The 24,007-nt window shown below is 46.6% G+C and overlaps 1 protein-coding gene across 1 annotated transcript in view; it reads left to right on the forward strand.

Moving 5' to 3' along the window:
* Nucleotides 1–794: 794 nt before the first annotated feature.
* LOC128822752 (E3 ubiquitin-protein ligase RNF38-like) overlaps nucleotides 795–24,007 on the forward strand; it is a 53,616-nt gene continuing 30,403 nt past the window's right edge. The window contains 2 exon segments of the mRNA XM_054004560.1: nucleotides 795–965; nucleotides 19,670–19,840. Coding sequence (XP_053860535.1) covers nucleotides 795–965; nucleotides 19,670–19,840 — 342 coding nt within the window.

Consider the following 24,007-nt stretch of genomic DNA (forward strand, 5'->3'; position numbering starts at 1 on the left):
AGGAGATAGAAGGATAGAGAGAGGGAGAGAAGAGGGGTATGGGAAATAGCTACCAACACAGGCGAGATCCTCAGTGGTCCGGACGATGGGGATCCGTCTGTCGTGTTGGGGAAGTCTTCGAAGTTCTGGTCGACTCGGGGGTCCAATTATAGTCCACAGAGGAAAGAGGGGGGGAACAAGTGTAACAATGAAAGCCCATTGTAATCGCCCTGAGGGAACAGGTGAGTCCACAGAAACCACCAAAGCAAGACGAATACAATGAAGAATAAGTCCATTTGAATCACTGAAGGGAAACAGGTCATGTCATTTGTGGTCAGGCCACCAATTTCCCCTCCTCCCTATAGCAGGGGTCTCAGTCCTTGGGAGGAGGGTTCCCATTCTTTGTTTGTCACAGTGGTAACGAGGCAGATGAGGGGTCTTCAATGAAGGACCACAGGAGTCACCCCAAAAGTTCATTTGGCTTAAGAATGGAGATTAGAAGCAGGCCGCGCGTCAGGCTGTCCCGTGCTGGGTCCATGTCGGGTCTTTGCCAAGTCCTTGCCAACTCCTTGCCAAGTTCTTGCCAGGCCTTGTTCGGAACATCCAGCATGACGGTTCAGTGGTTGCACCTGCACTGTGTCCTGTTCTAAGCCGGAACTGCAGTGGGGGAAGGGATTCTTTCTCGTGGCAATCGGAAGGCAGAATGGAAAATGAGGGGCTTCAGACGGACTTTTACATGGGCCCATGATGCTTCTGGTCATCAGGGGAGAGACGCAACATACCGATGGGCCCGTGACCGAGGGGTGGACTTTACTATGGACAACATCTCACAGGTCATGCACGACTGCGAGACCTGTGCTGCAATCAAACAGGCCAAGCGGGTGAAGCCTCTGTGGTACGGTGGGCGATGGCTGAAATACAGGTATGGGGAAGCCTGGCAAATTGACTATATCATGCTGCCCCAAACCCGCCAAGGCAAGCGCTATGTACTGACCATGGTGGAAGCAACCACAGGATGGTTAGAAACCTACCCTGTGCCTCATGCCACTGCCTGGAACACCATCTTAGGCCTAGAAAAGCAGGTCTTGTGGAGACACGGCACCCCTGAAAGAATTGAGTTGGACAATGGGACCCATTTCAAGAACAGCCTTATCAACACCTGGGCCAAAGAACATGGCATTGAGTGGATATATCATATCCCCTATCATGCACCAGCTGCCGGGAAAGTTGAACGATGCAATGGACTGCTTAAGACCACCCTGAAGGCACTCGGTGGGGGAAACTTCAGGAATTGGGAATTGAACTTGACAAAAGCTACCTGGATGGTCAACACCCGAGGGTCCGTCAATCGAGCTGGTCCTGCCCAATCTGAACCCTTGCACTCAGTGGATGGAGATAAAGTCCCTGTGGTACATATGAAAGGTATTTTAGGAAAGACTGTTTGGATTAATCCCACCCCAGGCAAAGACAAACCCATCCGTGGGATTGTTTTTGCTCAAGGACCCGGTTATACTTGGTGGGTAATGCAGAAGGATGGGGAAACCCGTTGTTTACCACAAGGAAACTTAGTCTTAAGTGAGAGCTATGTGTAAGGTTTCATCACAATGCAGATGGAAATAGGAAAAGGGGTGGATAATGTCCAAGACTGAGCACCAAGATGTTTCCTATTACCATCCGAGTAGCAGTTGCATCTGGACAGTTTTCCTTATCTCCTGTTAATAGGCCCATCAATGTCTTGCCGAATGACTCAGAGATAACAGTCTCCAGGAGCCAGTTCTTTTTAACAGGTGATTAAGGACACACCTCGTGACTCAGAATAACATCAGCCCATTGTGAGATGCTCTGCCCAGGGGGAGAAGCTAGGCATTCCCACCTGGATAAATCCAGGAATTTCTAGACAGAAAGGCAGCCTTTCCACAGGTTTCCGAGAAGACACAGCAACCACATCTGCCACTCCAAGAGGACTGCAGCCACTCCAATTTGGACTGCTACCAGCACGCTGGCCAAAGCGCGTGTCAGGTTGTATTCTGACTTTGTCAGTGGTCTTCCTTTTGTATCATTGCATGTATTTTTGTCTTTTTTTTCCCTTTTCCCAATAAGTTGCATTTCTGACTTGGAGTCTCTCACTAGTTTTGCTTTCAAACCAGAACCCTTTGTGTGAGTGGGATGTGGAGGGAGCCACACTCACTGGAGCCACCCACTTGTGAAGGGGTTCCAGTCCCAGCAGTTAAAGTCTCTGGCACTGGGAGTGTGATCGCCAGAGAATCTCTTCAATGGTCAGACTGGGAAGTTTCCTTAACATAGTCTGAATCTTTTAGTCTAAAACCATTACTCCTTGTCCTCTTGCAACTGGCCCTACTAAAAAGTCTGTCCCCATCTTTCTTATAAGCCCTCTTTAAGTATTAAAGAGCTGCAATCTTGTCTCCCTGACACCTTCTCTTCTTCAGGCTGAACAACCCCAACTCTCTCAGCCTTCCTTCATAGGAGAGGTGTTCCAACCCTCTCATCAGTTGTGTGACCCTCCTCTGGACCCACTTGTGTCCCACTCCTATATGGAAGGGAATACATGTTATAAATGGGAACACACTCCCGGAGCTAAAGTGATTTCAGCTTTTATTTTAAGGCCTAAAGCTTAGGGGGCCCGCGGGTTGAGCAGAAGTATTCCCGACAAGCGAGGATGCTGCAGAGCCGGCACTGGATCTTCTTCGTTTCTTGAGCAGGGATGTTCCTGATGTTCCAGGTGGAGCAGCACAGTCTCACCGACTCAGATACCCCATTTTTATACTGTTTTTTGTTCCTTTTATTATAAATGAAAAATGATCCAGCCAAATTAAAATTAAAATTAAAAATTTATTTTAGCAATAGAGATCTAACTAGCCAGCCACAAGGAAAGGGCAGCACTGAGCCCGGGATCAGTGCTGGGTGCGAGACACAGAGGTCAGCCTCAGCGGAGGTTTTCCTCTATGCTCCCACACCACCATCCTGGTACAAGCGATTTTTATAGGGAAAATTTTGCCTGAAGCCAGGATTTTGGCATTCAGTCCTTTGTTTCATTCAGAGTCCCATAAGTTGATGAGATTTCCTTCTTGGCGACAAGGTAGAACAATTCGAAGTCTGGAGTTGTTGAAACCCTTGATGAAATTTATGGGAACACAGTATTCACATGTATCAGCCTGGGGGATATTCCTGATGTCCATCTCGGGTCATTCATGCGATGATCAGCGCCTGGGTGTCTCCCTATCGCTCCAAATAAGGCCCGTCTCCTGGCAAGGCACAGCCTTTTGCTTGTAAATCGGGTTTCAACACACACCTGGTTTTGCCTGAGAGGGTGGGGGGGGCTTCTAATACAAAAGGGTACATTCTAACAAATATTTAATATTATATTGTGGTAGATAGGGACAGGCGAACGGAAAATCTCGGGATGTGACGGAAAGCAAGACCCTTCCCCCCTCATCCTGCTATAGGTAATCAATCACCCCTGAAGCATGCAGCCCCTCCTAACTCCAGTAGTTTTCCACTCCTTACTAACCCTAGCCGGATCCACCGTCCCCCTTTGACGTAGTAAGACCCCCTTGACTATTTAACCTCACGAGATGAGATAATAAACGCCATTTGACCATCCACCACCTTGGTGTCTGTGCATGTCAGTGGCCCGAGTGACCCGGGTGAGGCCGGGTCGCCGTGCTGTGTCTTGAAACCAGGTCGCCTGCCTTCTCCGCGTAAGGCAACATTATATATATGCTAAAAATGGCATGAATTATACCTGTTACATATAACAATCCCCCACCTTTTATATTAACCCATTAATTCGCGCCCTACTTATTACTTCTACTGATTTCTATAGTTTTTATTTTATTTCATATAAGGTCACAGAGCATACAAAAAGTTTAATATATATTTTTCCCTTAATTCCCCACATTCAAGTCTTCTCCCAGAATTTTGTGGTAGTATTTGTGTGTCTATTCTCTTCCCTTTATTTGTTTTTTGAATCTGGCTAGGGCTTCAGCTGCCCTGCTATATGGTGTTTCCTCTTCTAGTGTCATCAGTTTTGATACCTGGTTTGTTTTTCCTAGAGCGGATTCTGGATCTGTGAGTAAGGCTGCCATCTGCATCTCCTGTACTACTGAGTGTATGAGACTTATAAAACAGGGGATGAGACAGGGTAGGAATATGACCCCTGCCACCGAGCATGAAATGAAGAAAATTACCTTTTTCCACCAGGCCCCGTCGAACAAATGGTCCCACCACAATGACTGGAGCAGGGAGTTCCACTTTTGTACTGGGACATGGGCTACTCGCTTGATTTCTGTGGCCAGGTCTCTAATAGTAATCGTCTATCTCCACACAACACTGAGATTCGTTAAATTTCCCACAGACACCCCCTTCCTCGGCCAGTAAGTAATCAAGGGCTATCCTGTTTTGGTATACAAAAGCCCTCATCTGAGAGTGTGCTTGGATAATAATTTGAGGGCATCTGAAATATGATTGGATACGATCTCTACCACAGCCTGCAGTCTTATTAAGCGGTTCAGCAAATAGATGGGGGTCCTATATCCCCATGACCCATCCTGTGCCCATGTGGCCGGACCATAGTATTCAATAATTCTTTAAGCAGGCCATTCGTCCTCCCCCCAAGTTTGTCCCCCACCAATGAGAGGAAATTTTTCTTTTAAGCTTCTCCTCTCCTGGTTTAGAGATTCATACAAGGGGGCCCCCAGTGAGCTGCTTTCTGACCTGGGTAAAGTGAAGAAAACAGGTCTGATTAGTCCTACCGTGCAGGATCCCTTCCAGCGTTGAGGTAACTCGCTGTAGGCCTTTTTTCCACAGATCCAGTACAACCCATTTGGCGCTTTCCATCTATTCCTTATGTTCTCCGGTTCATCACAGTACTTACTTAACTCGCCAATTGACCGGTATAGGTTGGCTCCGGGGGCTTTTGTTCCAGCAAAGCCCGATTTTGTCACTCCATTTACACTTATCCTTTTTCTCCTGGCTCCAATACCCAGTAGGGCTTTCGGGCTGCCAGGTCTTAACTTTGCTGGTAGAATTTATGGTCAAAGTGGATACGCACAGAGTGTAGCCTACAACTTCTGAGTATTCTCTACCTTCTCTGCTGAGACAGAAAGTTCCGATTACCTGTTTATCCAGAACCCACCCCTCTGGTCTTTGAATTATTTTGGGGGTCCTGTTGGCCTTCCACTTCAGTAGTTGTTGAGGAGTCAAACCCTTGCCCTTCCAAGGCCATTTCTCAGCAGATTTTAGCCCCCCACAGATCCAGCAATTTGACAACCCTAGTTCAGTGGCAATTTCCTGCATCAGATCCACAAATAGATTCTGATCTGAAGCAGGTAATCCCCATTTTGTGTATTGTTTTTCCAGTTGGTCATATTGCTCACTTAGAGTTTTCAACCTTTCCTGTTCCATCCTCTTTTTTCTCATCTCAGCCTCCTGTCTTTTTACCTCTTGCATTACCTGTTTCATCTTATTTTCTGGGTCCATTCCCTCTTTGTCCTTTGTGAAGCAGAATATTTTGTCATACTGTAAACAAACCCTGTCATCCTGGTCCTCTAAAAGGTCCAGGATAATTGGCTCAGTTTTTAGAGGTATCCTGTTTTCATACTTCAGGTTATTTCCCACCCAGTAGGTTTTTCCCCCCATCACACACATACCTAGTTCATCGGGGTTATAACACAGTGAATTGGCTTGAAAATAAGCGACAAAAACTGACTCTTGCTTCCCACAAATCCACACAATACGGTTACATTTGCTACAAGCTGGAATGGAAATTTCCCCTGGGGTCCTTCGGTGCAATTTATGTGCTGACTGTCCATTTTCGAGGTATATTTTTAATTTTTCCTTGAATTTGTATGCCCCCTGTTGAGTGTTCATTTTAGAACAAGGTTTATTAAGCTTACCCTTACTGCAGTTCCATGGGGTAAGGGGCACTGGACCTCCTGGGTACCTGCCACCGGATTCCCCTGTTTCAGGGTTAGGAAGGTTACTGAGGCACGTGGCTAGACTCAAGCTCGTCAGGATTACTCCCACTGCTAGGATTCCTCTGCCGTTCCCTGCGCCCACTGGGGTGCCTCCAGCGGTGGGGTAGACCATCTTCTTGGCAGCAGGAATCCTCATCGGTGGTTTCATAGCAAGACTGAGCTGCATACCTTCGCTTAAAAATGCTTCACCGGCGTAATTCAACAGGATCTGCGCTGCAGGGTACCTTGTTCAACCTACGGCACTCAACAGTAATGATTTTAGCTTTTGTTTGTAATTTCCCCCTCAATCTGTTTTGAAATAGACGAAACCAAATTATTGAATCCAACTGAATCAGTCTCAGCCTGGTGGCCAATACCAGAAAACGGCTAGTCAGGTTTTGTTCTTGTTTAAAGCACTTTGCACACAGCCCACTAGGTCTTATTCCTCTCCGACAGTGAACAACCCACCCCTTATAACAGTATTCGCAAATGAAATGCACAAAGGGGTAACAGTTACAATCTGGCACAGAGCATCTGACCGAGTTATTTTCGGTCATTTACTTGGCCAGCACAAGGTTATCTTCAAATCTCCAGGGGAGGAGGTGACTTTCCACTCCGGGGCTCGGTCCTGAAGGTCAACTTTTTTCACCCTTGACGTGTGTGTCCACCCCTTCTCTGCAGTGTGTATAGCAGTGTCTGTAGTTAAAAGGACAATATAGGGTCCCTCCCAATGAGAGGATAGTGGAACTTCTTTCCATGTTTTTATGAGAAACCTGTCCCCAGGCTGTATCTTATGTATGGAGAAGCCAAGGGGGCTGTGCTGCATGATTACCCCCTGCTTTCGCAATTCCTCGAGATTCTTATTTAATGCTATCAGGTATGGTTGCATTTGCCCATCCTCTAATCTCGGATGCCCTACAGGCATACCATGAGTATAAGGCATCCCATATAACATTTCAAAAGGTGAAAGCCCCGTTTCGGAATGGGGCATAGTTCTTATGTTTAATAAGGCCAACGGGAGACATTTTATCCATGACATTTTTGTTTCTAACATTAGTTTGGCTAATTGAGCTTTTAATGTTTGATTCATCCTTTCAACTTGCCCAGAACTCTGAGGGTGCCACGGGGTGTGATAATCCCATCTAATACCTAAGGTATCTGCCAATTGTTTAATAATCTTTGAAGTAAAATGTGTTCCTTGGTCCGAATCAATGTAGCTTGCTAACCCTTATCGGGGTATAATTTCCTCTAATAAGAACCTCAATACTGTCTGGGCTGTAGCCCTGGAGCTTGGAAAAGCCTCCACCCAGTGGGTTAGTTTGTCTACTATGACTAATAAAAATTTCTATCTCCCGACCTCAGGTAGATCAGTGAAATCTACCTGTATTCTTTCAAAAGGTCGGTAAGCTGCTGGGCGACTCCCCAGTGTTAGTTTCCGAGAGTTTGCCCTATTTATTTTTTTGCAGATTATGCACCCCTGTACCTCTTTCTTAGCCAGTTCATATATACCTTTACAGCCAAAGAATCTCAGGAATTGCTCGGCTAGTGCTTGGGCCCCCCAGTGTGTTTGTTGGTGCAATCTCCTTAGAATCTTCCTAGTGTATTCTTTTGATAGCAATTCCCTCCCGTCTGGCAACTTCCACTTACCTCCTTCCAGACGCCCCCCAATCTTTTGATAATCCTCTATCTCCTTTTTGGAAGGTTGTGGGGTGGGGGAGATTCCTGGGTTTCCTCTCTTTCAACCTCCGGGATACTTACTTGTAACAAAGCTGCACTTTTCACCTCTTTGTCGGCTAAATTGTTCCCCCGAGTTCGGAACTGCATCCCGGCCTGGTGTCCTTTTACATGGACTACAGCAACTGCCTTTGGCCCTCTGATAGCTTTTAATCTTTGTTTAATTATTCCTTCATGAATTAGCCCATTTCCCCGGGTATTTAGGAGTCCCCTTTCCTCCCAAATTTTCCCAAAGGTATGCACTACCCCAAATGCGTATTTGGAATCAGTGAAAATCGTCCCCTTTTTCCCTTCAAGTCCCAGCAATGCCCTGTATAATGCATATAGCTCACAGGCTTGAGCTGACCACCCTGCATTCAGGGGTCCAGACTCCACCACCTTTCCCGTTTGCCCATCAATGACCCCATATCCCGACTTTCTTTTGCCTTCTACTACCCTTGTAGAACCGTCCACAAACCATTTTTCCCCTTCCTCGAGCTCTTCTTCCTCTAAATCCAGTCTTATTTTGGTTTGTAGTTCTACCATCTCAATACAATCGTGGGACAGGTCTCCTGGAGTGTCCCCAAATAGGAATTGGGCCGGGTTTTGTGCCAGGGTGGTTTTTAGCTCCAAGTCGTGGGAGTGAATTAAAATGGCTTCGTATTTCAGAAGCCTAGCGTCTGTCAGCCACTTGTCAGCTTTTTGCTGTAAAATGCTCCTTACATTGTGGGGGGAGTAGATGGTCAATGAAGCCCCGAATGTTACCTTTTTGGCTTCTTCGACCAATATTGCCACGGCCACAATTGCTTGTAAGCAAGTGGGCCACCCCCTGCTGACAGGATCCAGGAGCTTGGATAGGTATCTGACCGGTTTCTTGGCCCCTGCCCAGTCCTGGGTTAGAACTCCGTGGGCAGTGTGATTGCTAACATCTACAAAAAGCTGAAAAGGCCTTTTTACATCAGCGAGACTCAATACAGGGGCTGCCATGAGGGTTTCCTTTAATTCCCTGAAGCCTTCTTCATCTTGTTCAGTCAATTTGAACCTATCTGTGGTAAGTTTGTCATAGAGAAACCTTACCTTTTCACTGTATCCTTAAATCCATTGCCTGCAATAACCCAAAAGTCCCAGCAACTGCCTAACTTCCCTTTTTGTTTTTGGGGGAGGCAGTGCAATTATTCCGGCCACCCGGTCTGGATCTAATTTCTTTTTCCCTTTTGTTAACCAGTGCCCTAAGTATTTTACTTCGGGCTCTGTGAATTGTAATTTAGACTTTGATACCTTCAATCCCCGTTTTCCCAGGAAATTCAATAAAGCTATAGTTCTCATTCGTACTTCCTCTTCGTTAGAACCAGCTACCAATAAATCATCCACATACTGTAACAGTTTGGTCCCAGGAATTGGCACAAATTCGCTAAGCAATCTTTCAAGGGCTTGACCAAAAAGATCAGGTGAATCCACAAACCCTTGAGGGAGGGAAGTCCACCTTAATTGTTGTTTTCTTTGTGTGTCCGGGTCCTCCCATTGGAAGGCAAAGAAATCCCGGCTCCCCTCAGCTAGGGGGCAAGTCCAGAAGGTGTCTTTCAAGTCAATCACACTATACCATATATCTTCCGGGGAGATATTATTCAACAAAGTATATGGATTAGAGGCCGTGGGAAATAAGGTTTTTGTTCTTTGATTTACTGCTCTTAAATCTTGTACCAATCGGTAACTACCATCCGGTTTCTGAACTGCCAAGATAGGTGTATTATGTCTTGACATGCAAGGTTCTAATGTGCCTCTCTTTATTAAATCCTCGATTATCGGTTTCAATCCCTTTCTTCCCTCTAAAGGGATGGGATATTGTTTGATCCTTATGGGATCCTCTGGTCTCTCAATTTCGATGTGAATTGGTTCCATGTCTAATTTTACAGCTTCCCCCGGAGTGTGCCGAACCCTGGGATCAATCTTATCCTCGGTGGTTAGCTTATATAAACTTACCATGAGTTTTGAGTCCTTCGAAATTATGCTTATCCCTAGCACCACCATCAGGTCCCTTCCCAGTAAATTGTATTCTGTTTCTTCTACTAATAAGATGTCCCCCACACAGATTTTATTTTCAGATTCTATTTCTATGTCCCTCAAGACAATGACCTGAAAGGGTTCCCCTTTTGCCCCAATTACTGTCATAGAATCCTTACTTTTTGTGCACCCAGGAGGTAGTTGCTGGACTGTGGTTCTTTCTGCTCCTGAATCAACCAAAAAAAATCAACTCCTGCTTTTGGGGTCCAACCTTTAATTTTATCAAGGGCTCTCCAGATGTTCGTGACCCCAAATTATAAAGCCCCTGACACCTCTAATCTTCCTGAAAAATCATTTCATCTTTCATCCTTTTTTTACAGTCCCTCTTGAGGTGTCCTCTTTTTTTACAGTAAAAGCATTCAGGGGCACTTACCTGTTTGTCCTTCCTTTGTGTAGGTCCCGGCTTTCCCTGGGGCTTTCGAGCCTAAGCCGGCTTTCCCATTGTTTGGGCTTGCTCTTGTTTGTTTGCTTCCCTAACTGCTGCTACCAACACCTTGGCTTGTATCTTTTGTTTCTCCTCATCCCTCCTCATATATACCCTTTGCGCTTCTTTTAACAATTCTTGTAGGCTTTTCTCTTGCCAATTATCTATCTTCTCCAATTTCCTCCGAATGTCTTCCCATGATTTTGCAACTAATTGCATTTTTAAAAGGATTCCCCCTACAGGGGATTCAGGATCAGTACCTGAGTACATTTGAAGGCTCTTCCTGAGCCTTTCCAACCATTCTGTGGGAGTTTCGTCCTTCCCTTGACACTCCCCTAGTGCTTTACTAATATTTTGTCCTTTGGGGACCGCTCCCCGGATACCTTATGTTACCATGTTTCTTAGTCCGATCATTTTGGCCTCATCCTCCTCCACCTGAGCGTTCCATGATGGTCTTTGTTCCGGCCACTTCTCCGCCCCGCTCCCTCCCTGGGGGTTTCTGAATTCCCAATCCTTGATGGCAGCCTGCCTTATCATATCTTGTTCTTCCGCATTAAACAAGGATCTTAATATGGCTGAGATATCATTGTATGAGTATATAATATTTCCCAAGAATTCATCCAACCTCTCTGCCACCCCCAACGGGTCATCCATTAGTTTCCCCATTTCCTTTTTAGAAGCCCTTACATACCCCCTAATTGATGGGAACGTTTACAAATCCGATGACTCCGGGGGCAGTTGGGACTTCCCTTAAACGGTATAGATTAGGTCTGTCCCTTTCATCATCACTACCCTCCATATTTTCTCTCCTTGCTTTACGCCAAATTCTATTGGTGGGAGGAGATGTGTTTTCCCCAGTGTGAAGTGTATGTGTGTGTGTGTCCCCGTGTTGTGTGGGAAGGGGGGGGTTGAGAAGGTCCCGGTGCATCTGCAGCCAGTATTTGGGCATTAGGTGGCGATGCAGACTGAGCTGGAGGTGCTGTTGGTGGGACCGCCGGGACCTGTGCTTGTGATGGAGGAACTTGGTATGGGGGTGGTAGGTTTTCCAGGGGTTCCCAAGTTTTACCTGAACTTACCTTGCTGCCGGAGGTCTTAATAGGGAACAGCCGCGCGCTAGCATATTCCTATAGCCTGGCATACTCCAGCTCCTCATCATCCCACTCCCCTTCTTCATATAAGTGGTCAGATAGTGCTTGGCAAAACTTACTTTCAAAGGTACCAAAAATGGGCCAGTATAGGTATTTTCCAATTTCCCCATACCTCTACACAGTAGTGTATAATTTTTTCTTTGGACTTCTTCCGCCTCAAGGAGCAGTCCTCCCAGTGCTCTAACATCCAGCCCAAGGGGCTTTCCCTTGGAATTTCGGGCAACCCATCCTTTTTCCCTTCTCCCAATTTATTTTTCCCCGATTTTAAGTTCTTACCTTTTCCGGATTTAGAGCTCTTCCCTTGAGTTCTCCCCTGAACCTTACTGTTCCTTTGTCCCATGTTTAAAGTTTTCCTTACCGTATTTCCGAGTCAGTGTCCGCAAGCCGTTCCAAGAAGTCAGTTACCCGTGTGCTAAATGTACACTTCGGTCCTGTCCTGGACCGAGTCTTACCAAGTGTTTAAACCGGTCTGTCCCCGACCGAGCCTTGCCAACTTAGTAGCCGCACAGTGAACCACTCTGTGGGTTTTCAGTTGGAAGAAGGGTGAGCTCTCTTTTTACCTGTTTTCCTGGACTCCCCGAGTCCAGAAGTCGGTGAGGTTTACCAATTTCTCGAACCCATGAGAACGTACTTTCCCTCCCCCGACCCATCCATGAGTGGATTCCTGTAACTCTCCGAGTTTCAGGTCGTATGCGTGTTGTGAGTGTACCCAAGTTCTTTTACTTCCCCCGTAGCCGACCACTTCCCTCGTGGGATAGTGAAACTGCAGTTTATTGGGCCCGCTCTCGCCCCGTGACAAAGTCACGTCTCACACACACACCCACTCACACCTCACTCAACCACACGATACTTACGGCTCCTTTTCCCACGTGGATTCTTCGTGCACATTGATTTTATGAGTGAAAAATTTCTGCTGCAGCCTTGGAGACTTGGCTCCGAATTCTGAGAGCTCTGGGCCCACTTTTTTTCCTTAACGTGGCTTTTGCGGCTTTTCGTAATCCGGTTGGTTCCGTGGGATTCCTCCTTCCCGTCTGGCCGCTGAACTCAGCGGGGCAACGCCCGGATCGAGGGTAGGGAACCCCCTGGATACCCCCAAACCGTATCACGTCAGGGTCACCAAGATTGTTATAAATTAAAAATGATCCAGCCAAATTAAAAATAAAATTTAAAATTTATTTTAGCAATAGAAATCTAACTAGCCAGCCACAAGGAAAGGGCAGCACTGAGCCCGGGATCGGTGCTGGGTGCGAGACACAGAGGTCAGCCTCAGCAGAGGTTTTCCTCTATGCTCCCACACCACCATCCTGGTACAAGCGACTTTTATAGGGAAAATTTTGCCTGAAGCCAGGATTTTGGCATTCAGTCCTTTGTTTCATTCAGAGTCCCATAAGTTGATAAGATTTCCTTCTTGGTGACAAGGTAGAACAATTCGAAGTCTGGAGTTGTTGAAACCCTTGATGAAATTTATGGGAACACAGTATTCACATGTATCAGCCTGGGGGATATTCCTGATGTCCATCTCGGGTCATTCATGCGATGATCAGCGCCTGGGTGTCTCCCTATCGCTCCAAATAAGGCCCGTCTCCTGGCAAGGCACAGCCTTTTGCTTGTAAATCGGGTTTCAACACACACCTGGTTTTGCCTGAGAGGGTGGGGGGGGCTTCTAATACAAAAGGGTACATTCTAACAAATATTTAATATTACATATATTATGCTAAAAATGGCACGAATTATACCTGTTACATATAACACTTTGGATTGGTTTCTGCTGGGATCCTTCATTTGCATGAAGGTTAAAGCAGTTGATTGGCCCTTACAGTTCTGTCCAGGCTGGCTCATTTTTGCTTGGGGAGGGGGGGCGGGGAATGCACTTTACTTAGGTGTAATACAGTATACAGTATGTTGAGTACCGTATTTCTTATAACTACCCTTTTAACCCCTTTTACAATATAATAAACAAACTTTTAAACTGTACATGTTTAACAATTATCAACGATTTTACAACAGTTTCTAACCTATTTTTGACAATTTCCCCCTCTGTTTGATCAGGCTTCCAGCCTCCATCAACCTTTTAAAGTTCAACTTCTACTTTTCTCAATTTCTCTTACTGTTCAAGCATATCTTTGGCACTCTGATCACACTGTTCTTTTATTAACATTGCTTTTTCGCCATTTTCCCCTTCTATGTTACATTGCAGCATGATGCTGCTTTGGACAATGATGATTACTATCCAGACTAGACATGGAATTGTACATGATAGAAATATACTTGCTAGTGCACACGCCACAAAGAAGGCCAATTTCTTCCACCATTTACCGTTCCAGGTGAACAAGTTGTCCCACCAATCAGAGTCTCCAAACAATGGGGTCCATTTTTGTGTTCCAACATAGGTTAGTTTTCTAATATTTTGAGTAATGTTTTTAATTACATGACTGTGGTCATCGATCTCTAGGCAGCATTCTTAAGTATTAAATTTCCCACAGATCCCTCCTTCCTCTGCAAGGAGGTAGTCTACTGCCAATTGGATCTGGTAAATTACTGATCGTGTTGTTGCTGCTGGTTTAAAAGATCAGTGATCAGAGTTGTTTGATTTGAGATTATTTCAAGTACTGCTTGCAAATGGATGATGCGATTGAGCATATATACTGGGGTTCTGTACCCCCAGGATCCATCTTGGGCCCAGGTAGCCAGCCCATAAGTATCAATAATCTTTTGTGGGGTCCAAATTTCATTGTTCCAATTTTGAGTTCCGCCAATTAAACTCCTTTTCTTTCTGGCCAGATCATCATATACCGGGACTCCCAAGTTTGATTTCGCATCCTTAGGCAGTAAGAAAAAGGATTGTTTTATTGCTCCAATTGTGCAACTCCCAGTCCACCCTCCCGGTAACTTCGCATATGCCGTGTTACCACAGATCCAAAATAAATTTTTAGGTGCATCCCAGAAATTAGAATCTTGAATTGTTATATGTTTCCAATATTTGGATAAGGTTTCTATTGCCCAGAATGGGTTAATATAATCTCCTAAGCATTCAAACATTTTTTCTCTTTCACTGTATACACATCTACTTTCAGTTTTTACCATTGACCAGTATGAATGGGGGGTTTCTGGGATCCACCTGGTGTGTGTGTCATTTGCTGCTAGATATCTTTTATATGGCGTTTGTCGTACTTCTATAGTATACATTTTCCCTTTTCTTGATAAACACTCTTCCTCTATTGTTGATTTTAGCTTCCACTCCCCTTCTTTTGGGTACTACCATGCTTTTTCTTGAAGTAATCCATTTTAAAATGTCTAGGGGACCTAAACTGATATCATCCCATGGCCAAATCTCACTTAAGTGTGTCCCCCCGCACACCAAACAATCAGTCAAATTAAATTCTCTTGTAATCTTTTCCACCATAAAGATAAAAAGATTCTTACCATATATTTGTCCATCTCTATCCCTTTGTCTTTTCAATTGCACTTCTTTCTCTTTGAATGTATCCTCTAAATTGGTTTTACTTTCTTGTTCAAAACATACCCATCTTTCTTTCATAGGGCACTCTCCTGACATCCTCTGGCTTGGGTTTGCAATATTTTTAGCCAGCCAATATATTTTATTATCCTCTTTACAGGTTGTTAACTGGGAGTGATCGATACATTTGGGATTCATGTTTGTGTGTACTCTGATTAATACACTTACTGTATCTCCTCTATACAAGGGATAGTAACACTTACAAGTGTTTCCTCCACTTCTTCTGAAGTGGATGAGTAGTAGCATTGCTACGAGTGGGAGTCTGGTACAGGCTGGCCTTCTCACCTCTCGAACCACAGGGGTTTTCTTGGTGCCCAGAGAGTATTTCCCAGAGGTAGTTCCCAATCCAGTCTTGCCTCCCACCTCTGGTTTTCCCTTCTTCTGGGCACATTCTGCCATGATCCTTATTGTATCGACTCCCTTCTCTCAATTTGATCCCAATTAGGGTTGCAAGGAGAGTGCTCTATGGAACAGTACCGGAAACAGAGATGTTATTTTGATTGTCACTTCTTAGCTGAACAAAACTAGAACTTATACTGTAACTATAACAGACATTAACAAACTTCAAGGACATAAGGATAACAATGTGGATGCTTCCTGAGGGGGGGTCGTGTTCAGGGTTGTGCTTCTTTCGGTGCTTTCCTCAGGACCAATTTCAAGTCTTTATCGTTTCTGTTGGCTATAGTCCATTCACTTGCCTCAGCTGGGGGTTGTATTGGACCCATCATTCGACTTTCATGAGTCCACCCCCGCTCCTTTGTTCTTACTGCGGTGTTTGTTGTAGGCAGCATCTGGAAGGGGCCTTCAAAGCGAGCAGTTAGTGGAGGGTTTTTCCATGATTTAATCAATACCCAGTCTCCCAGGTTAATACCATGTATTTTACAGTTCAGTGAGGAAGTTTGGGGGAGGTAGCCCTTTTTCCTTAGTTCTTCTAGGGTTGTTGTTACTGTTTCTGTATATTTTTGCATTGTCGTCCCCTGTTCCAGATGTTCCCCAATACTGTACGGGGCAAGAAAGGCATCCCAAACAACATTTTGTAAGGAGAGACCCCTAGATCTGTTCTGGGTCTCATTCGTAATAGGGCTAGTGGTAAACATTTGACCCAATTCACTCTCTCAACCCTCCCAGAACTCTGAAGGTGCCAAGGGGTTTGTAACTCCCACTTTATTCCCGGGGCCCTGATGACTTGTTGCAGAACACTGGATGTAAAGTGGGAGCCACAGTCCGAATCAATAATATGTACTAGCCCGTATCTCGGAATAATTTCTTCCAAGAGAACTTTTGTCACAGTTTGGGCTGTCTCCCTTCTTGTGGGGAATGCTTCAACCCAGTGAGTTAGATGGTCAACTATGACCAATAGGTGTTTATATCCTTGGGCTGGAGTTAATTCAGAAAAATCAACCTGAATACTCTGGAAAGGTCTTATGGCTAATTTTCTCCCTCCCAGAGTGGTTTTTCATATCACTTTTTTGTTGACTTTTTGGCAGGTTAGACATTCTCCTGTGATGGATGTGGCTATTTCATATATTCCCATTACCATGTAATATTTCAGGAAATGATCACATATTCCTTGCGTTCCCCAGTGAGTTAATCGGTGTATCTCTTCCATCACTTTCCTGGTTATTATTTGGTTGAATATTTGTCACTCATCTGGGGTCCACCACTTTCCAGCCTATGTTTTTACCCCTCCCATTTTCTCTATTTCTTTTAGCTCCTTGTCACTGAAAATTGGTACCCCCTCTTCCCTTATTTTTCCCTGGTCTTCTTTTACCTTTAGGATTATGACTGGGTCCCCCATTTCTAAAGCTGCTTCTTTAGCCGCCAGGTCTGCTAATTTGTTTCCTTGGATTTCAGGGGTATCTCCTTTTTGGTGGCCTTTAATATGGCCACATGACCACCCCTCGCAGCCACGGTGCTATAAAAGTCCTATGGTACTGTAGCCCCCCTTGCCTTGGTGTCGGCTTCTCTGGGCTCCAGTACCACCAGGCCTTCGGGAAGGACCCTGAATCTGGTCGCCTCTGGTGCCAGTTCACCTGTGAGGCTGATTTGTGTGTGACTCACTCTCTCACCACAGCCCCCACATTCCTGGAAACAATGGCTTGTTTGCGTGTCACTCACACCTTCACCACCACCTCCTACACGCCCAGGGGACGGCTTGCCAGGATTTAACGTGGCCTGCATGAGTGCCAGAACAAGGAGGGGTGAGGGGTACCTCACTCGGTCTTCCCTCTTTCGCTTCCCTCCATTCCCAGACGGTCACCTTGTGGAAAGACGGAACCGTGGTACTAGGAGGTCCTAACTCACTCCAGGGCTCTGAGCCACTCAAGCTGCTAGCCCTGTCTCAAACGCTCTGCACACACTTGCCCCTGCTGTCCCCTTGGCCCCTCCCCCTGCTTGTGGATAGGTGATACTTACTGGCTAGCATCTCCCTCCGTTGTGCCTCATGCTCCTCAGGCCTTTTTCCCGGATACCAACACAAGGTCCAAGCTGGCTCGTTTTTGCTTGGGGGGGAATGCACCTTACTTAGGTGTAATACGGTATGTTGAGTACTGTATTTCTTATAACTACCCTTTTAACCCCTTTTACAATATAATAACCAAACTTTTAACAGTACATGTTTAACAATTATTAACTATTTTATAACAGTTTTTAACCTATTTTTGACACACTCAAGATTTGTAGATACCTGTGGTCAAAAAAGACCAGCAAAAGCCAAAAGGGTCCCAAAAAAAGCTCACAACGTTTTATTAGCAAACTACACACTTGGCATGGAAACTGATGTATGTTTTGCCCCTATCTTCTAATAATAATAAGAATAAACGAAAAGAGGGAAGAGAGAGAGAGTGAGAGATCAGATAGGAGAGGAAAGAAGGTCCTGGGTCCAGCATAAATCCAGCCAAAAGGGTGTCCAGGGTCTTGGGAGCATCACCCAGGCTTTGTGGGGGCTCCTGTTTTAGGTAAGTTTTCCCTGTCTTGGGATTAGGTTTCTCGCTCTTCATATAAATGAGTTAGCATGCACAGTCCTTTCTTCTGGGCCTTTCTGGAAATGGGTTGAGGGGCTTTGAGGGACTTTTGGTGGTCTCAACCCCCCACTATTGGTCTTGCCTGCTCCTTGACCCCATTTCTGTGCTTCTGCTGTTGTTTATGTTGTGTAGTGACCATGGACCACAGCAGGAAAATTGGCTCCAGAAAGGTGCTGCCCTACCTTTGTACAACCCCCCTTTCCATGCACATCGTGTTCTAACTTGCTGGCTTGAATGCCTAATGGTGTTTGAGGCATAGCAATGCATTAACTCCTTACTGCCCAGACCTCTACACTGCTCTAACAGGTCAACATCATTCTTGTGTTGATGACCCCATACCTGGACACAGCACTCCAGGTGGGGTCTCACAGGAGTGGAGTAGCGTGGAAGAATCATCTCTATCAACCTACTGGGCACACTTCTTTGTATCAAGCACAGAATATGGTTGGCCTTTTGTGCTGTGAGTGAATATTGCCAGCTCATATCAAAGTTTTCATCCACCAGTACCCCCAAGTCCTTCTCTGCAGGGCTGCTCTCAATCCTTTCATCCCCCAGCCTGTACTGATACCGAGGGTTTCCCCAACTCAGGAGCAGGACCTTGCACTTGGCCTTGTTGTACCTCGTAAGGTTCACATCGGCCCACTTCTCAATCTTGTCCAGGCCCCTGAATGGCATCATGTCCCTCAGACATGTCAACCACACCACTCAGCTTGGTGTCATCTGCAAATTTGCTAAGGGTACACTTGATCTCACTGTCTATGTCAGTGATGAAGATATTAAAAAGTACTTATTTCTATATGGACCCCTGAGGGGCACCAATCATCATTGATATCCATCCAGACATTGAGCTGTTTACCACTACTCTCTGGATGAGACCATTCAACCAATTCCTTATTGATTGAACAGTCCATTCATCAAATCCATCTCTCTTCAATGTAGAGAAAAGGATATTGTGGGGAACTGTGTTAAAGGCCTTACAAAAGTAACCTTCCCCTTTAAGGCTGGGACAGTTCACAACACCACACATTAATCTCCTGCACACATTCCTAGATACTGTGATGTCTGTTGAGCTCGTCTTGTTACATAGCTACTTGTCTGAAGAGCTCTTCTAACTGGGCACACTTTTGTAGCTATGACATCCACCACTGCCTTCAGCATCTAGAGGGATTAGGGGGACTTCCAGATACTGGAGTTCCATGCAGCCTGAGGTCTGGACAGCTATAATCGATCCTTTAGAATTCTGGGAATTCTATTTGGGTGGAAATGTCAGCATAGATAGTCTGTAGTGCTTCTGTTTGGGTTACTGCCTTGCAGTTGCAACAGATGAACACCATTTTCTATCAGCAGATCACCTTGAAGTCTCAGGACACAACAGAAAGGGATAGCAGGTACTAGCAAGAAGGGAAGGAAGAAAAGGGGCCCCAACTTCAGGCAATAGAATTGTTTACAGCACAATCTGAAATTTTTAGGTCCTTCAGTTATAACTAGCATTTATTTTCTTGGCATGTGCCTATAAATGTAACATATGGGAAGAATAGCAACTACTATGGTAAGTAAACCTGCCCCCCCCTTGGGAGTCTATGCCTGATAATGCAAAATGAACACACCCAACTCCTATTGACTTAATCTGAAATAAAAGGCCCTTTGCACCTTGCAAGTTTAGCTGGTATCATTATATTTTTAGACCCTGTTCTGTACTAGAATAACTGTTCATTGAGTTTCTGAATTAATTATTGTGTGGGTTGTGTTTGTAAGCTAAGGATAAGTGGACTGCTTTCTTTTAAAAAATTCCTTTCACTCTAGATATAAAATTTTTCATTTTCTTTCAGATGCTTCAGGCATGCTCAGTCCAACATCTACCAGTACCATATGCAGCGTTCCCACCTCTGATTTCTGATGACCCATTCCTTTTGCATCCTCCTCACCTTTCTCCACATCACCCGTCTCACCTGCCAACTCCAGGGCAATTTGTTCCCTTCCAAGCATAGCAGCCACCTTCAGTAAGTAATTCTTATTATCCCCTCTTCTAAAATATTTGGGTGTTGATCAGCAAATAATACTCTTGTCTTTCTAATAACATTCAGGTTGAGAGAATAAATGGATCTTATTTAGAGTAAGTAATAGGGTTTTGTAGTAGTGCTACCTGAGCAAGACTAAGTCTGAAGAAAAAAAAAAGTACTGTTTGAAATTAATTTTTGATTCTTTTAAGATTTCCTCAGCTGTTGCCCACTCTTTTTTCTTGGAGACCTGTACTCCTGTCAGCCTGACAGAAGTTTGCTTTATGTATTGCTTCTGCAGGTGATGTTCTTCCAGAAAGTAAAAGAGAATATAGACCTAAGCATAGTGCAGCAGTGGTCTCAGAGAAAAAAAAAAACTTTGTAGAGCGACCAGAAAGCACAAAGCATTATTTCTATTGCATGCTTGTACCACATGAATTCACAGTTTATTTAAAGTGAGTATCCCCCCGAACACTAGTGTGAAAAGTATTATATAAACCTTCTACGGCCTACTGGAATCTCTTTTCTCCCTGTTTATGGAAATTATTGACTCGTTTCACTTAAACAAACTTGTGTGAAAAGTTAATGCCTTCATAATAGGGCTTATGCAAATATGAGAGAAGATGCTATTTTGAACACAAAGGAAAAAAAATAGATTTTGCAATTTCTACTTATTAATCTTCTGGCAGATGTTAGTAGTATCTGCTTACTAATCTTCTTCCAGGCACATTTGTTTCTTTGGAAGTCTGTCACTGTCGAGCAGGACGGGAACAGAGAACTCCAGATCAGAAGGCAAAGAAAATGAGCTCTGATTTATTTCAAATATACCGCTCTATATATAGAGAACATCGAGAAGACTAATTTCATTTGTCTTAGAGTAAAAACATGTCACACCATTGGTGTGCAGTGAATGACGCACAGTGGCAGAGCATATCTATAAACAATGTGAATAACAAGATAGATTAGAGAATTATTTACATTCTTTCCCAACTGTTTCCCAGGCTCTTGCCTGGTTAGAAAACCTTTCTCTTTCTCTCTGACTGAGCTGAGAATATCCACATTTCCCCCTTTTTGTTTAAAGAAAGAAAAAGAAAAAAGAAAAGGCGGTGTTTGTGCTCTCCTGCAGGGCCCTTGCAGGAAAGAGAACAAACACAGCTCAAGAGCCTTATCAACTCCAATCAATCAAAACCTCAATTTGGATATTGACTCAGAACAGTCGAAGAGATTCCAAACTCTTAGTATAAATTTCAAGAAATCAGTTACCACCTCTAAGATAGTAACAACTCATTGTCAGTCTGCCAAAGGACTGGCAGTCCAACTTGTCAAAATCCATTTCCCAGTGTGAGCAGATGCCCACATGACAGAAAAGAAGGTATTAACAAACATGTGCACATACCCAAATCAGCCAAATTCGGAATTTGGCAAGATGAGTAACATCTGTTTGCCACAGCTGCAATGCCCTTAGGCCTCTGAGATTTATCCCAGCCAGTAAGGTGCAGCAGGTCAAGCCTTGGTTGGCATTCATCAAATTGCTTTTGCAAGGTGTGTGCACTTGATAGAAGAATCATGCAAGGCTTTTGGCCCATGCAGTCATATCCTCAATGAACCACTTGACTGACATATGAAATGCCATGAAATCTCTGAAATGCCATGGCCACAGCCCTTAACTCAATCACTTGGGCCGAGGCTGTTGTGGCTTTCCAGTACTTTGAGCTGTTAGCTCTTTCCCCCTTTTTTTTTTTTTTTTTTTCTTTTAAAAACCAGCAGCACCTGCGGGCTCTAGGACCCTGCGGTGCTCGCCGAGGCGGAGGACCCGGTCCAGGGGGCCGGGCCAAGCGTCCCAAACCTGGCCGGGGGCACGGAGAGCCCAGGCTCTCTGCCGAGCCAAGATCCACGCGGCTCGGTCCCTCCCCCCAGCTTCTCATAGGTATCACTTGGGGACCCTGAATCTGGGGTCCCTGGGACACTCCATGGCCACCCACAGATGGACGACCTATTCTAACTTTATATTTCGGTGCACGCCTCCACCAGGCTGCAAGAATCCCGGCAATTCCTCCAGCTTTTCGCCCTCCCCCCACCCCACCTGGCCATGGATCAAGCCACAGCTTCACGGGACCCTGCTTCTCCCGCTCTGCGAACAGGAGCAGGACGCGCGGGGCGCGGGCAGGGGAGGTTTTCCCGGGAATATAAAATTCCACCCTGGTTTTGGGGCTCTTGGCACCACTCATGCCTGCCCAGTACAAGAGGTTGCTCCTCGCTCTCAGTGTGTCCGTCCTGCCGCGGGATACAATGGACTGAATCACGGCTCCACCCCCATCCCCAGCCACGGTAGCAGCAGCAGTGGCGCTGCTGCGGACCAAGCCGGTGTTCGCTCCCGCTGCCTCTGCCTCAGTGGGACAGAGCTTGGGGCAGTCTGGGGGAAGCGGAGGGAGTGGTGGGCTGGATGCAGGCTCTGAAACAAACAGACTGGATGTGTTGTCCAGCACAAGGCTGCCTGCTTCTGCCGGCGGCGGTGAATCACAGAGCGAAGTCGCTGTTGAGTCGGCTTCAGGAAGCGCGGCGATGGGAGCCGCTGTGCCCTGCGGGCGCTCCCCGCCCGCAGCGAGCGGCGCGGGGGGTGCAGTTTCCCCCGCGGCGTGGCACGCCGGCAGCCCAAGCGGAGCGGGCGGCGCGGCTTCGGCAGCGTCTTTCGGCGCTGGCGGTCCCGGGGTCGGCGACGATATCCGTCCCGGGGTGGGGGGCCACGGCGGCGGCTCTCTCAAGAGTGGCGCTGGCAGTCGCGGCGGGCTCGCTCCAGGCGGAGCGGTGGGTGGAGCGGCAGGCGGGGCGTCGAACCCCGCTGCCGGCAGGTGTGGCGCCATGGCCGGCGCTGGTATCTCAAAGGATATCAAATCTGTCGGTCCGCTCGGTGCCCAGGGAGGCGGACCGGGAGGCAATTGCTCCTGTCCCGTTGGCAAAGCCGAGGCCCCCGCGTGCGGTGGGGGGCGTGCCGCGGGGATGGATCAGAGGCTCCATTGCCGGTCCCGGCAGTACTAGAGGGTGGGACCGGTACATCTGCGCAGGCTCCATCAGCGAAGGAGTCGGGGGGGCTCCAGCCCCCACCGCGCCGTGGACTGCGGGCAGCGCCGGCCCCCCCGCGAATGCGCTCTGGAAGCGGGGGGGCTGCGGAGCCGCGGACTGTGGCGGCACGGCGTGCCGCGCAATCAGTGGCCGATCTGTCAGCAAAGAATATCTCGGCTGAACATAGTGACAGGGACGGGAATACTCGGGCTTAGCAGGAGTTCCCGGCGACATGTAAAGTCCGCGGGGCATCCCAGCGTCTCTCGCAGACCCACTCTGCGCCGTGGCGGGCCTGGGCACCGCCCTGCCCGCCTGTCGCCCACTGATTCCCGAGACACCGCTGCATACCGAAGCGGCATCCTCATTTCCCGACAACTCCCATTCGGAGTCACTGCTCCTCGGGGTCTTACGAGGCAAGGCCATATAGATGCATCCCCAGACTGCAAACAGAGCAGATGCTGTGCCGTCCCTCTTCCTCACTTGCTTCAGGAGGCACCGGCCCAGCTTATTCCAGACCTTACGATCAAAGGCGAAACTAAGGTCTGCAGGGAATCCATGGTCCCGAGCCCAACCCAGTGAAATGAACAGGGCTAATGCCTTTATTAATGTTCAGCTCTTTATTAAAAAGATCAGCTGGGCAGGGGGCTCGACGCAGAGCTCACCCCCGCGGTTGTAGCTTTCCCAGGTTGCCGGAAGGAAGGCGGCGTGCAGAGTCGGTCACTGGAGTCCCGAGCAGCAGCTGTCCTTTCTCCTTTCCTTGTGGCACACCGGTGGCCCGAGGATGAGGAGGCGTGGTGTGCAGAGTCTGTTGCTGAAGTCCAGAACAACAGCTGTCCCCGCTCCTTCCATGGTGGCAGCACCAGGGCTCTCTGTCTCTATCTCCCTGCTTCTCAGAGCCTAATATGGTCTGTTCTCTCTTAGGTGATGGCAACGGTTAAAAGCCAGTCAGGGGATGTGTTTCCCTCTTCTTCAGCTAGGGCATTTATCTAGACTCCTCTATTGTGTTCAGTTTTTGATTTATATTCATTTTTATCTCCTAAAAATACTCCCATGATCCTAAGGGGTTTTTATTTGCATGTTAGTCCCAGAATGGCAGCGTGGAGGGGTGGG

The sequence above is a fragment of the Vidua macroura genome, assembly GCF_024509145.1.
Source record: "Vidua macroura isolate BioBank_ID:100142 chromosome W unlocalized genomic scaffold, ASM2450914v1 whyW_random_scaffold_48, whole genome shotgun sequence".
NCBI lineage: Eukaryota > Metazoa > Chordata > Aves > Passeriformes > Viduidae > Vidua > Vidua macroura.